The sequence below is a fragment of the Podarcis vaucheri genome (assembly GCF_965113315.1).
Source record: "Podarcis vaucheri genome assembly, chromosome: 1".
NCBI lineage: Eukaryota > Metazoa > Chordata > Lepidosauria > Squamata > Lacertidae > Podarcis > Podarcis vaucheri.
This window is the reverse complement of record NC_138759.1, coordinates 74,103,780-74,119,132: the sequence shown is the minus strand read 5'-3', so window position 1 is coordinate 74,119,132 and position 15,353 is coordinate 74,103,780. Positions and strand designations below refer to the sequence as shown.

At 40.5% G+C, this 15,353-nt stretch overlaps 1 protein-coding gene and 1 long non-coding RNA gene across 2 annotated transcripts in view; one reads left to right on the top strand and one right to left on the bottom strand.

The window, feature by feature from the left end:
* Positions 1 to 655: 655 nt before the first annotated feature.
* On the bottom strand, positions 656 to 3,603 carry LOC309516968. Its single transcript, XR_014213097.1, has 2 exons — positions 3,466 to 3,603; positions 656 to 1,303 (listed from the first exon to the last, which is right to left on the bottom strand). It is a non-coding gene; the product is annotated as an uncharacterized lncRNA (long non-coding RNA).
* The window catches only part of PLEKHA7 (pleckstrin homology domain containing A7), a 162,756-nt gene continuing 150,772 nt past the window's right edge, over positions 3,370 to 15,353 (top strand). Inside the window, exons 1-3 of the mRNA XM_082195815.1 lie at positions 3,370 to 3,517; positions 3,676 to 3,752; positions 4,076 to 4,133. Coding sequence (XP_082051941.1) covers positions 3,423 to 3,517; positions 3,676 to 3,752; positions 4,076 to 4,133 — 230 coding nt within the window. The 5' untranslated portion in view covers positions 3,370 to 3,422. The remainder of the gene's footprint in view (positions 3,518 to 3,675; positions 3,753 to 4,075; positions 4,134 to 15,353) is intronic.

The following is a 15,353-nucleotide window of genomic DNA, read 5'->3' as shown; positions in this document are numbered from 1 at the left end:
TATTAATGGGGGGGGGGCAGCTGCCCTTCCATGTCCCTCCTTGGCTACGCCCATGGAGGGAAGAGCAATGGAAGCAGAAAGTAAATGGGTCAATTGTAGGGAAGGTGAAGAAAATACTACAGGGTGTCATTGTTTTAATTAGGAGATTTAAAGGCTAAGGCCTGAGCCAGTTGCGACATTATGAATTTAGGGTATGCTCATGAGACAATATAAAGTCAAGGTTTTAGACTTGAAGTTACTCCAAACAGTGGCGTAGCGTGGGGGGTGCAGGGGGGGCTGGCCGCACCGGGCGCAACATCTGAGGTTAGGGTTAGGGGGCACAAATCCACAGGTTAGGGGGCGCAAATTACTTGCCTTGCCCCAGGTGCTGACAACCCACGCTACGCCACTGACTCCAAAGACAACAATACAATTACTGCATATTTTAAATTTATAGTAAAGAGAAGAACAGCCATCATCTGAACTTGGTTGTATACTGCTTGTACTCTAAACTAAGAATTAAATGTAGAAGCTGAAATAATTGGAACGGTTCATTTTTGAGCACCAACACATACTGTATAGGCAATATTGAAGTAAATGAGAGCCGGTACAGACTGAAGTAATAAAAGCTTTGCACAGGTTGGACAAGTGACAGGTTGGACAGAGGGCTTCCATATTTAAAGGAATTTCCTTAATCTTTGAAGTATTGAAATGACAGTCATGATTTTATACACACAGATGGAGGGCCTGTATTTTGCAAAAAATACACTTGGGGGTTGTGTACAGTGTTTCTCTGTTTCTACGCAGGCTGTACAGATTAACCTTCAGGAACAGCTTTGTATTTCTTTTCATTTTGTTAAAAAGGAAGAAATATTGAGGAGTTTTCTTTTGACAATACCAAACAGGAACACAATTGCTGGAAAAAGTAGAGATTTGCCCTGCTACTTTCTACAATATCACTGTTCTATTGACATAAAATAGAATTTTAGTAACTAGAAATATGCTGTGGATTGAGATGCACTATTTATTTTAGGTAGGTACACACTGCATAGTATTAGCTAAAAATGCAACAAGTCTTATATTTAGAATTTCCCCTACAGTAATTGCCAATCTCAAAACATCAAACAATTATGATCACATCTCTGATTGGTTCTTTAATGTAGTTCAGGGCTGCAGAAAATATTACAATCCCCACAGTTGACAATCTCCATTGACGTGTGGTTTAGCCTGTGCAGCAATGAAAGGAACAAAGTTATCTTCACTTTGCTTGCTGATCCACTCAAACAACTCTGATTTTGTCTTCTTCCATGCCCTGCTGGTTTCTCTGTAGATTGCATTTTTCAGCAGGAATAGAAGAGAAACAATTTTACAGAAAGGAAGGAGTAAGACACTGTATCCTGGGTAGACCATGTGCAGAGCTGGGTCCAATTACATAGAGCGAAGAGACATGTATCCTCTTGTATGTTTGTTAGGAGTTTATGTCTGACAGCATTCAAAGGAAAACAGAACAAGCGAAACAAAGTTTGCTACCAGACTGCCAGTATTCTGCAAGCAGGATTCAGCTGCACACCAGAAATTTAGTTTGCACAATAAAAGTGAATTGAATGCTTTACTGCAACAAATCAAGGTTTTAAACATTGACATTTTTTGTTTAGGAAAGTAATGGGGAAATGCACCAAAAAGTGTGTGATAAATGATTGATTAATGGGAATACATAAAACTTCTGCCCAAGATATCAGAATGAATGCTCATTGTTGTATAATCTCTCTGCAATAAATCAGAATAAATGCTCAATATATACCACACATTGCATAACATCCAAGTATGCTTTGTGCAAGCAAATTAGGATAAATGCTTGATAAAATGGGTTGTCTGGAGGAGCCCAAATTCTGTTTCAATTAATGAACTGTCCTTTTATTTCCACTGATGATACAAAAGAGTACAAATTGTATTAAAATGAGGATCCATTGTTTCCATACAAATCAATTTGTAGGGTAACATGAGTTGCATTTTCATATTTTTGGAAGGAAATTCAACTTGAAATTTAGCCTATGGGTGATATCCAACTAAGTCATACCCACTGAAATTAATGGAGTTCAGTACTGAAGTTCATTGATTTTAATGGATCTGCTCTCAATATAACTACCACTGAATATCACCACAGAAATTCTATTCATGTATAGGCAGTATTCTCACATGTCAAACTTTATTTATCATTGATTGGTTAAAAACATGAAATGTAGAAAAAGCAAGTGTCTTTGAAACTTCTTCACGTGTTAAATTGCTGTTACAATAGCCTGTTTTATTAATTACTAGATAAACTGGGCCCCAAATTTATCCTCATGATAGTTGCATATGGTGGTAGTTCTGGTGTGGTGGACAAAGAGCTGTGAGAAGAAGCTAGTTTTGGTGGCAGCACCATTAACAAAGTACAGTTCCCAGGATTCTTTGGGGAAAGTGATGTAAGATTGCTTTTAATGTATGGTGTGGATGATCTATTGAGGGCAGATTAATTTCTGCCATGTGTCAAGGGTGGCAAAGTATCCCACAAAGCCAACAGTGTATACACTGAAAAGTATCCTATGTGTTCTTGCCTATGCAGTTAAAACACTTAGGTGAGCCACCAGTTAGATACAGTAGGAGGGTTTCATTTAGAGACGTGTGTGTGACTTTTATTATATTTACACTTTAATTAAAAAATAATTCAGGGAAAGTTTGTGTTTAGGAAGGGGAAAAGATCCAGATCTTGAGTCAGGAAAAAAGTTAACAAATTGGCGGGAAAAGAAGTAGCCTTGCTCATGTGTTGTGAAAAATGCGACGTTATTTCAACAGTTGGAGCATTTACAACAAGGAGTTAATATCTGTATCTCTGGAGCTCCGATTGTCTGAAATTGGAAGTGCGACTGGGAAGCTCAGGTAGCATATTCTTCGTTTCTATTTATTCACCTACAGCCCTAAGCGTTGCTGTTTAAAGGTGGCACCTATTAAGTCCTAAACAAGGAACAGCGGACTTTAGCTGGGCACACACAACCTGTTGCTCGGACTGCTATTATGGGATACAAAACCACGGGCTTGTTCGAAATAAAGAGTTCCCTCTCTTCCTCTTCTCCCGTTTCCAAACACGGGGCAACGAGCCGTCTGCCCAATCTGCCTGCTGGGCTTAACTGAAAGGGTGGGACACACACACACACACACACACACACACACACACACACACACACACGAGAGTCGGGGGAAGCGAGCCACCTTGTGTTGCGTTGCGCCGCGTCGCGCGCCTGCCCGCGCGCCTCCCGCTCTCAGCTGCCGGCCGGTGGCGCTGCTGAGCAGAGCCGGGCACTTGCGGCGGGCGCCTGCCTGCCTGCCTCGCCTCGCCTTGCCCTCCCGCTCCCTTGCACCCCCTCCGCCCCCCTCCGGCAGGCGGGCGGGCTGTGCGCGCGGCGAACATGGCGGCGGCGGCGGCCGAGGCGGTGGGGCGGGACACTCTACCTGAGCACTGGTCCTATGGCGTCTGTGGAGACGGCCGCGTCTTCTTCATCGAGTAAGGCGCCGGGCGGCGGGAAAAGGAGGTGGCGGTGCGTGGGTGGGGGCGGGGGCCGGTAGCGCTGCCGCTTATTCCGCTCCTTTCTTTCCTCCCCCCCCCCTTCACGACGGGCTCTAGTACTAACAGGTGCATGTTTGCCGCTTCTCCCTCCTTAGCGACCTGACCCGCTCAACTACTTGGCTGCATCCTCGCACCGGGGAGCCCGTCAACTCAGGCCACATGATCCGCTCAGGTGGGTGCCCTAAACTCCCCCTCGCCCTCCCCAACTACACTTTCCCGCTAGGGCACTTGTGGTGCGGTGGGGGCGGGAAAGGGAGGCTGAATGGGACTTTTCTGCCCCCCCCCTTCGCCCCGCGCTCGTATTTGCCTTTCTCTCTCTCTCTCTCTCACGGGGGGTGGCGGAGGGGGGGGGGAAGGATAACGACCTTTGTGTGACTGGGATTTACGCTCGCCTATCTCCAGGGCACTGAGATCTCGCTTCCCTCGTCTTTCTCTCACTGCCACTTTCTCTCTCTCTCTCTTTCTCCCCCCTCCTGCTTTTGTTCTTTTTTTCAGATCTTCCCCGTGGATGGGAGGAGGGATTCTCGGAAGAAGGAGCCAGTTACTTCATTGAGTTAGTATTTCCCACTCTCGAGATATACTCGCTTACTTAACCCGGGGTGTGTGTGTGAGAGAAAAAGAATTAATCTTCCGTATCAGAAAATGGGATATATTATTGTCTCCCCCCACTTTGCTTCCCCCCTTCCCCTGGAATCAATATCACCTTATTTTGGGTCCCGTATAACTGAAGTAAAGGAGACGTGTGTGTGTGAGAGAGAGAGCATGAATTCTGATACTCTCTGCTGATTTTTTTTTTTTTTTTAATCAGTGGTTATAATAGTGCATTATATTGCCGTACTTTGGTGTTCTCTTGACACTTCCGTTGTCTGGCAAGAGCAACAGGCTTTTACCTTTGTAGCTTGTTTATATTGCTTCTGGATTTCGTGCTGTAGTGAACGGTTGACTGAATGTCAGCCAAACTTGGCTGAATGTGTTACTAACACACTGGCTGGAACCTGTTGCCTGCTGCTGAATTGAAGTGTAGCGATGAGGTTGTTTATAAGGCAGGCTAGCAGTGTTCAGTATGTGAAAGATTGTCACGTTTTTCTGCAAAAAAGAAGTTTAGATCTAATTAATGGTCACAAATCTGTTGAAGCATGGAATGGGTCATCTTATATATCACAAGTTACATATTGAAAATACAAACAGCACTGCAAAAAACAGAGAGAACGTCATTTATAAAACACTGGTGGTGAATTAAAAATGATTTAATTTGAACAGTAGTCTGGTTTGGATTATAGCTTTCTTTAATGTACTTAATTTTTCTGTTGCAAAAGGGGAGGCTGTTATCTTAACATGGGGCAACATTTTGCAAGATAGATTTTTCTTATTCATGCCTTTTGATTATTCCATTGCTACTGTTGTATTTGAATAAAAGAGGAATATTGCTATAGATCAGTAATAAGTAATGCCTAATCTGATACTATACTGGATTGGATCTGTGGAATTCTTTTGGTTCATAACCTTTGATGAACACTGACATCTGATATTTTAGGATCCAACTTGTTCTTGTGATTGTAATGTGTTTTAAACAGGTTTTACTGTTGTATCTTAAATTATTGTGACCCATTTTGGGATGAAGGATGAGTAATAAATAAAACTAATAAATTTATATATATTGCAAGAGAGTAGAAAGATAGATTTTTGCATGACTAAAATACTAGAAAAGTTGTCTTACAATATTGTAGGAAATAATTCTTGCCTGAGCACTTAGTTTATCGTGGTTGGAATGTCACCACAAGAAAACTGCATTCACTTTGAACAGTATAGGTGGTGCAGAATTACAATGGCTTTGTGCACCTGTTCAGTATGTACTACTTAAAAGACGTGATCATATTCCCAGGAGCTGTAAAAGAAGATAGTCTGGGGACATTTTAAGAATACATTGATGCCCAAAACAATGGAAGCTGTTTTAGAATGCAGTGTAAGTGGAATTTTGGGGGTGTTGAAGGAATCTAGGGCGTTGAAGGATTACCAAGAATATGGACAATTTTTAAAAACTGGCTGCCATTTCTCCACCTCCTTAGCATATTCCATTCAGATATTACATACATATGATCTGTTGTTGTGCAGGAAGGAACATGGTAAATTGAAGAGTTTGATCTGGATGGACAAAAGGGAGGATGGGTGGTATTGGCAAATAATACATGTTACCACCAAATGTAAAGGCTTTACATGATATATACTTCTTCTATTTTTTTCTGATTGCGCTTAGATTGAACAATTTCTAGGTTTTTTATAAAAAAAACTGCCAGACAAAGTAAACATTTTTAATGGACTATGTGTCACATGCAGAACCAATTACAGAAATAACGAAAATACATCAAATAATTTTAAATCTAGCTTTATTTCTGGAAGGCCAGCTGTGGTAAAGAGTTACTTTACAAACTGCAGCTGGTTTGCTAGTTATACCCTTTCCAGGGGAATAAAGAGTTTGAAAGAATACATACTAATTTCTTGTTTAGACTACTGCAGTGTGATTTATATGGGGCGGTCATTGAAATGTGACTGCCCAACTGAGTAATCGGGAAAGCGGTTGCCCAGTTATGAATCAATAATACAAAACTTAGATAACACGTTGCATCTGAAGTAAGTGACAGTGACTATCAGTTTCCCAATGAAAATCCTTGTCATTACATATTTTACATGGCTGTTTATTTGTATAGATTTCACAATTTTATATATGGATGTTTTATGATGGCCTATACTTGTAATGCCTAATATGCCTAATAAAGGTTTGGCGAAGTAGACTGTCATTTTCAAGATGCAATTCAAAGACCTGGTTTGCATGTCACATTAAGCCATAGGGATGATGGGAGTTGTAGTTCAGCAAGAATCGGCATGGTTTGTACAAAGGTATATCCTGTCTTACCAACTTTTTAGAACAGGGGTGAGGAAGCTTCTTCAGCTCAATGACTGCATTTCCTTCTGGGCAAAATACCAAAGTCTACATACTGGTGGTGGGCAGAGCCAGAAGCAAAAGTGTGCAGAGCAGCAAATGTAAATGTAACCTTTGTACAGTAGTTTAGTTTCTACACACACTTGCACACCACCCCTCTGTATCCAGAGAAGCAAGAGGCATTATCATAGTTGAGAAACACGTTCTAAAAGGCAAAGCATCCAGAGTGTGAAACAGGGATAGTGAGGCTTTTGACCTAGGGAGAGAGGGGGTATGTTTCTGTGGGAGAGTTCTTAGGGTAAGGTAGTGTCCTGGAGGGCTGTATTCATCTCCTGGGTCTGAGGTTCCCCACCTATGTTTTAGAGTTTGCTGAGAAATGTCAAGAAATATGTGGATAGGGATGATATGGTAGACACTGTATACTTGGAAGGGATCCTGAGGATCATCTAGTCCTGCAATTCAGGAATCCCAACTAATGCATCCATAACTGAAGGCCATCCAACCTCTGCTTCAAAACCTTCAGTGAAGGAGAGAGTCTGTTCCACTGTTGAACAGCTCTTACCATCAGAAAGTTCTTTCTGAAGTTTAGTCAGAATAATAAAAAATACTGGCATGCCACTGCTATCCTTTTTCAGCTGGCTCCCAAATTGTGGGACCAGAATCCTGACAGAGGAGTGAATAGCTGGTAGGAAACAAATGATCTCCTTCTTGAACTTTTTACAATTTTCTCTGTATTTTTAAACTGGCCTTTAAGGCACTCCTTTCCCCCCTTTATAGTTTGCCCACCTATATCACATGAGACTCACTGTCACCTTTTTGTATGATAGTCAGTGAAGAAGTTTTAGGTTTTCAAGGTTTCCCCCCTCACTATATCCCTTACCATGAACTCAGGCTCTCTCTGTTCTCCCATTCCATCTTCCTGGCTGCAGCTATTTATTGGTAGAGAGAATGAACAGTTTGCTTCTTGACATTGAGAGGTTTGCTGTGATAAAATAGTTGGGAATAATGACACACTTTGTTGACCTTTTGAAAAGTCCCTCACCAAAGGCTCCTTAGCAAACTTGATAGTCATGGGGTAGTAGGATGTGTCCTCTTACAGGCCAGTAAGTTGTTAAATAACAAGAAGCAGAATAGGAATAAATGGGCAGTTCAAATAATGGAGGAAAAAGCGAGGTCCTTAAGGATGTGATTGGGCCGACTTTTTAACTTGTGCATAAATGATCAGGAGAAGGATGAACGGAGAGGTTTGTTCACAAAAAAGAAAAAGGAGTCACATTCCTGAGCAGTCATCACCATTTCAGACACCATTAGTATATATAGTACAGTGGTATCTTGGGTTAAGAACTTAATTCGTTCTGGAGGTCTGTTCTTAACCTGAAACTGTTCTTAACCTGAAGTACCACTTTAGCTAATGGGGCCTCCCGCTGCTGCCGCACGATTTCTGTTCTCATCCTGAAGCAAAGTTCTTAGCCTGAGGTACTATTTCTGGGTTAGCGGAGTCTGTAACCTGAAGCATATGTAACCTGAAGCGTCTGTAACCCGAGGTACCACTGTATATGAAATCAGGAATTTTGTTTGCCCCAATGTACATCACTTTACACTTGCTTGCATTGAATTGCATTTGCCGTTTCACTACTATCCATTCTCTCAGTTTGAGATATCCTTTTAGAGTCCCTTTTTGTTTTAACCACTTTGACCGATTTGTTACTGGCAAACTTGGCTATCTTACTGTTCAGCCCTAACTATAGATCATTTATGAACAAGTTATAAAGCACAGGTGCCAATACTGATCCTTTGGGGACTCTGCTTCGTTCATCCCTCCAGAGAACTATCTAGTTATTCCTATTATCTACTTCCCATTCCTTAACCAGTTACCAGTTCATAAGCAGACATCTCCTCTGATGACATGAATGCTAAGTTTACTCAGGAGTCCTTTGTGACAGACTTAATCAAAAGGTTTTTGAAAATTATAGATTCAGTATTTAAATATATGTAATAAATTCAGCATTCCAGTGTTCACAGATTTTTAATTTTTTCTTTTTGTCCTGGCAAAGATCAGTACTGTGGCAAGGTGGGGATTATTGGAAAGTGATGAATAATGTCTGGAGGCCATGAGCCTGGAACACGTAGTCATGCAAGACATTGAAGCACTGCTCTCTGAATACTAGAACTTGTATAGATGCTCTCGCAACATTTTTAAACATCTTTCAACAACTGTAACAGTTAAAGCTCTTTTTTTAATAACTGTGTTTTCTAGGATATGGTGTGAATTATTAAATTTGCAAAATTCCATGCAAAATTCCCTGTGTATTGAAAACTTTCAGCTGAAAAAAAAAAAAACCCTCAAGGAGAAAGCATTGTTTGAGTTCTCTGTGATGGCACACCTCTCTTTTATTACACACTGCAGCAGGGGTGGGTAACCTGTGGACCTCCAGATGCTGCTGAATCACAACATGCATTTCCTCTGACAATTGGCCATGCTGCCTACAGAGCTGATGAGAGTTGGAGCCCAACTACACCTGGAGGGCTGCAGGTTACCCATCTCTGCTCTGCTGAATAGCTGAATGCAAACTATTTTTGAATGGCTCCTCTTTTTTTAATCTTTCTTACCTTATAATCTATTCAGTTTTCTAATCTTATTGCTATATTTCACATTTTACATTTGAAGTCTAAAAAACTTGTCATTTAGAAATTAAGATTTCTTATTATTACTCAACCATGATTTAAAATGTTGAACAGGCTCCCACAAGAGGTGGTGGAACCTTGGAGGTTTTAACAGATTGGATGGCCACCTGCCATATAAGATCTAGTTGAGGTTCCTGCATTGCAGGGGGTTGAACTAGATGACCCTCAGGGTCCCTTCCAACGATTCTGTGATTCTATGAATTAATAAAGCAACTTGTTAAAACTTCCTTCCAACATATCTGGCTCTTTATCTCTGTTCAGATGTGAAAATATGTGATTTGTTCTGATGCCTTCTAACTTTTTGGATCTACTTTAGGAACTCTAAGCAGTGCTAAGAAACTGTGGTGTTAAGTGGTATCTTAATTGTAGAAATAAAGAGGGGCAGATTCAATTAACAACAACAATCTATACCTTGCCCATGTTGCAGAAGCTCATACAAGGACTTCCGTCAGCACAGTGGGACTTAGCCTTCTCTCCTTTCCCCATTGGCTTATGGTGGGGGGAGTTGGGAGAACCCCCAGGGCAGGGGATTTCATTCTATCTGGGAAGCTGAAATGCTTGCACAGACAGATCAATTGCCATAGCATTACACTCAGTGTAAAAAGAGATGCCAGAGCTCACCAGGAACTTCTCCTTTGTTCTCTTAGAATGGCAATGACACCCACTTGAGAGGTGCCAGATTACACTAGATTCCTCCCACAATTTGGGGAAAATATTTTTTTGTTTTTATTGCATATATCTGCCACATATCAAACTGGGTTTTATATTTATTTTAAAGTAGATTGGTTATTGGTGGCATGCAGATAATATCTCTAAAAATTAAGATACAACACAAGTTTCAAAGTAAACATAAAATAATTTATTACTAACACTCTTGTACAAGATGAAGACAATGTTGTTTTTATATCAGGGAAGGGGTGTAGCTTAGTTGTAGAGCATCTCCTTTGTATACCAAAGGTCTCTGGTTCAATCTGCAGCATCTCTATGTAGGTCTGGGAGATAACCCTGTCTGAAGTCCTGGAAATGGAGATTTGTGGTAGAATTCCAAACATGTGATACATAAGTTTAGGCTTAATAAAAAATTTGTAAACTGATTTAAGAACATAAAATGTCTATCAGCAGGGTCTATGACCAAGACCTGGGTGACGTTACTCTGACACAGGTTTGCCCACCTGGGTACTAGGTCCAGCAGCAATGCAGGTGGGAGGTGTTTTTCCCATAGCATGTAGGGATTCTGTTGCTTTCAACAGAAGGTCCTCCCACTCCAGTACAGGATTCAAGGGCTTGTATCTGTTGTTGGGTCATAGAGACAGTAACCAGCTGTAGATATTCTTTGACTATTTAGTCTTTTTCAAATATGTATCAATTAGTTCCAAGGAATTGCCAGTATTTGCAGAGTACTTTGTTCTGTCTGTGGCAACATCAGTACGTGATCAGTAAGTAGGCCACAGGTGTGATGTCAGCACATGTAGCACCTTTTCAAGAAGCTCCCATTAGTCTGACAGTGGCGTGAACAGGCTGTGTCGAGTTCTATGCCTGGATGCACATGTTCTCATGAACTGATGCAAACAGGTGTTTGTTGGAGTCCTCCCTTGTCAGAATCTCATCTTTTCAGCATAGCACACTGTAGACAGTTGAAAGAGCAGAATACTGTGAGGGAAAAGTTGGTTCCTTTGCTATCAAGTTTCCTTCAATTTTTACAAGCAATTCATCTTTAATAAAGCAAAACTACAGACTCATAATCCTAGTATTTAAAGAGAGATTTAAAATGTTTGCAACTAGACTAATGATCAAGTGAAGGTTAATAAATATGGAACTGTAGGAAACAGGTTCAGTTTGTGGAATCTAAAATGCTAAGTAGCCTTGAGATTCAAGCCTTTGAAATGTTTCACCATGTTCAGAAGATCTAACTATGTTGGGTTGTAAGTTTTCATTGCTCAGACATAATTACTGGCTGAAATACTAATATTCATAAGAAATACATTGCTAAGCGTTGATGTCCCAGACCATTTCTAGTTGGATGTGACTATTGATGCCAGAATGTGAATAAAAAGGTAAAGGTAAAGGACCCCTGACAGTTAGGTCCAGTCGCGAACGACTCGGGTTGTGGCGCTCATCTTGCTTTACTGGCCAAGGGAGCCGACGTTTGTCCGCAGACAGTTTTCCCTGGTCATGTGGCCAGCATGACTAAGCCGCTTCTGATGAAACCATAGCAGCGCACGGAAACGCCATTTACCTTCCCTCCGGAGTGGTACCTATTTATCTACTTGCACTTTGATGTGCTTTTGAACTGCTAGGTTGGCAGGAGCTGAGACCAAACAACGGGGGGTTCACCCCGTCATGGGGATTCGAACCGCCAACCTTCCAATCAGCAAGCCCAAGGCTCAGTGGTTTACACCACAGTGCCACCCATGTCCCAAGAATGTGAATAGGGATGTGCATTTTCTTTGAAAGCAATGTAGTGCAGATTGAGAATACTGGCATTTGTGTGTGCCCCTGTCTGCTCATGTGCCTAAAACCTACAGTTCTTTAGAGGAGGTAAGTGCATGGAAGGATGCCTTCTCTGATAAGGCTGTGAATGCACGTTTGAAGCTTGAACCAATATTAAAGTAACTACAGAGAATTTGTTGGATTCATATTTGTGATTTAATACAAATAGGCACTTCTGGTATCCAAGTAGCATGAATTAGAAAATTTGTACTATCATTTCTGACTAAAATAAAATGTGTTGGAAAGAGCTAGTGGCTAGAAGGGTTGAGCTTTCAATGCTTCTCTATATCAATCACTAGCCATTTGTGAAACAGCTTTGTGGTTTCTGGATAAATGCTTTTCAGCTTGCATACGAAGGTATTATTATGTTAGTAAATGTTTGTAATTGTATTACCAGATAAATACAGTTGATATTGCAGATTTTAACATATACAGTGGTACCTCAGGTTACAGATGCTTCAGGATACAGACTCCGCTGACCCAGAAATAGTACCTCGGGTTAAGAACTTTGCTTCAGAATGAGAACAGAAATCGGGTGGCGGCAGCGGGAGGCCCCATTAGCTTAAGTGGTACCTCAGGTTAAGAACAGATCCCCGTAATGAATTAAGTTCTCAACCTGAGGTACCACTGTACTTGGAAATAGAGGTGATTTCATGAGGAGATGGTATGGGTTGATAGCTGGAATGAGAGAGTTGAAAAACAGTGCTGGTAAAACCAGAAGCATAGTATCTTTTATAATATACCTACTTCCTACATTTGTGAATGTCAACCTTTGTGAAAAATTTATACAATTTCTCAAAGTAAGAACTTTTGATGCTTTGTGTGTGCAGCGTTTGCAAGAACTAAGGTTTTATATATTTCACACTTCAAATGAAACATTTATCAATTATTATTGTGTTAGATCCTCAACCTGCTGATCTAAGGCAAATACTGATTCTTTCAGAATATACCATAAGATGTAATGTAATGTGTTATAACAATGAATAATGTTTAAACCATGTGCACATTTTAGTAAAAAAATGAAATATCATGTGACAAGAAAGCCACAGATATAGAATGCTTTTCAAGTAGCTACTTTATTGTATCTTCATATTTAAAATGTGTGTGTTTTCTGCTGATGATTATCATTGTTAACTGTTCTGTAGCTTTTAAACTTTCTTGTTTTAATGTTTATGGAAACTTCTGCTTTACAGTAATAGTGGTGAGTTCTTCTTGATAACAGACACAGTGCATGTCATCTTAAGGCCATTTTGAGCACTTATTTTGCTGCCTCTTCTCCCACTCCTATTTTCTTTTATGAACACTACTTATTGAACAAATTTTAGTGGGGAAGAAATTGTCACTTGCAGCTTCTCTTTGAGTCTATTTCAGTTGTAAGCTTTGCTTAATGTTGTGGAGAAGACTGATCTGAATCTACTTCTCTACTTCCATTTCCCATCCTCTCATTTTCCTAGGTTTCCTTCTGTCTCCATAGCACAGCAGCTTCATGGTACATCAAAGGCACTGGTGCTGACTATATTTGCCAGTTAAGGCATCACAGTTAGGACAAACTCACTTCAAACCATGGTTTCTGGATTGCTAGTTGATTGTAAACCACAATCTGTTAATTCAGGCGTCATGTCAATTCATAGTTAGGCAATGGTTTGAGATAAGTTTGTAACTACTGTAAGTCTATAAAGTGCAGTGTATTTTTTAAAAAAAATATCTGTCCAATCTTTTCTATCTTTTCCAAAACCTGGAATCAATTCCCAGTGCTATGGATGACTTCATAAATGCTTCTTGTTTAAGAGCTGCCAGATACAAACTACAGATACGTTCCAGTTTTTCTGTAGCTGCAGATTAGTACAGTGGTACCTCGGGTTACATACGCTTCAGGTTATAAACTCCACTAACCCAGAAATATTACCTCGGGTTAAGAACTTTGCTTCAGGATGAGAACAGAAATCGTGTTCCAGTGGCGCAGCAGCAGCGGGAGGCCCCATTAGCTAAAGTGGTGCTTCAGGTTAAGAACAGTTTCAGGTTAAGAACGGACCTCCAGAATGAATTAAGTACTTAACCCGAGGTACCACTGTAATTAGAAGCAATATATTTGTAGTGGTCAGAGAATCCTGACATATACCGGTATATATTGACCTCTGCTTAAGAAGCCTGTTGCTTATACCTCTATGGGTTTGATCCAGAGCTTTCCTCCAATGCCAGTAGCATCTCCTTAGGGGAGTTTTGCTCAGGATGCTCCTAGCAGCAGAAAGCAGCTAACTTATACCAATTTCCCCTCTATCCTCCACTGCAGACTGGAGGATCACCCAATCTGGTGCAATTTTTGGGAGGGCATAGAGGGCTGCAGGAGAGGGGAAATCACTAAAAATCTGATCCTCTCCCATTCCACCAGCATGATTTCTTCATTGAATCAAAATTATTCCATGGACCGAAGAGGCCTTCCATTTGTCTTGACTGGGTCTGTCCCAATATGTGTATGCACTTAGTATTTTCTTTTCTAGATTTGAAATCCATGTGGTGTTTTTCTTTCCTCTTGATATCTGAATATATGACATTATCAGGAGTTCATTTGTGAAAATAATAATGAGGAAGAAAGAATGTATTGGGCTTATTGGGATAAAATTATTGAACCTGGAAAGGTCCACACCAACACTAGATGTTATGATACCTGCAGTCAGTTCTACCTGTGGTACTAGCACCCCCCAATTTATTACAGCAGTATTGCTTGCACTGAAAGTATGTCTCTCTAATGCCCATGTAAACACATTATTGCACTATCTTCACATAATGCTCTCATTGGAAAAGTAACTATAGATTTTCCACAGATGGTCTCCCTCCCCAGCATTGTTGCTGAAGATTAAATGGACAGTTGACTGGCTCAAGATGTAAATAAATGTTAATGGTTTTAAAACAGCTAGTTTTATTCATTAGAAAAATGTCTACTATGTGCTTTCATGCAATTCTCTTTATTTAGGTAAAGCAATGATTGTTATGCAATATTCATAAATAATGCTAAATTTATTTTGAAATTTTGTTCTAATGCATGGGAAATAATGCAAAAATTAGCCCCAAATGTGTTGCTGTTTTTGCCCAATGCTGCTCTCATTGTTATCCTTGTGCAGGAGAAGAGACACAATTCAGTCTTTTGGTATTAAGGTTGTGGCATGTTGATGAGCCATTTCTGTAATCTGTTAGCTTTCTTGTAAACAGTAGCAAAAGCACTCAAGAGTGTCTGACAGGTCTCAGTCATATCACCAGCATCTCATGGTCAATGGTAACAAAGGTCATGGAACGATCTAACAGGATCAATGGAGTATAATTGGTTTTATTGATCTTTTGTAGTAGACTTTTTAGCCAAGGTCATAAGTATACCCCCAGTGCCATATCTATATACAACCTAGACTGGCAGAACTTCGAAAAAGATAACAAACAGGTATGAAATAGTTCAATGGCCAATTTCTCAATAACCTTCTCTCTGACAGTACCTGTTTCATCCTTTGTAGAGTTACCTATCCACTGAGAGCAGTAGAAGAAGCCCTGCTTTGTGTCCCACCACTATTGAGGTTTCTTATATAATCAGACATTAATAATTTTTGACATCCAAAACCCCAGGTCTCCTTTGACCACTTTCATCAGCAAATATATACAGGGTTCTTGTGAACG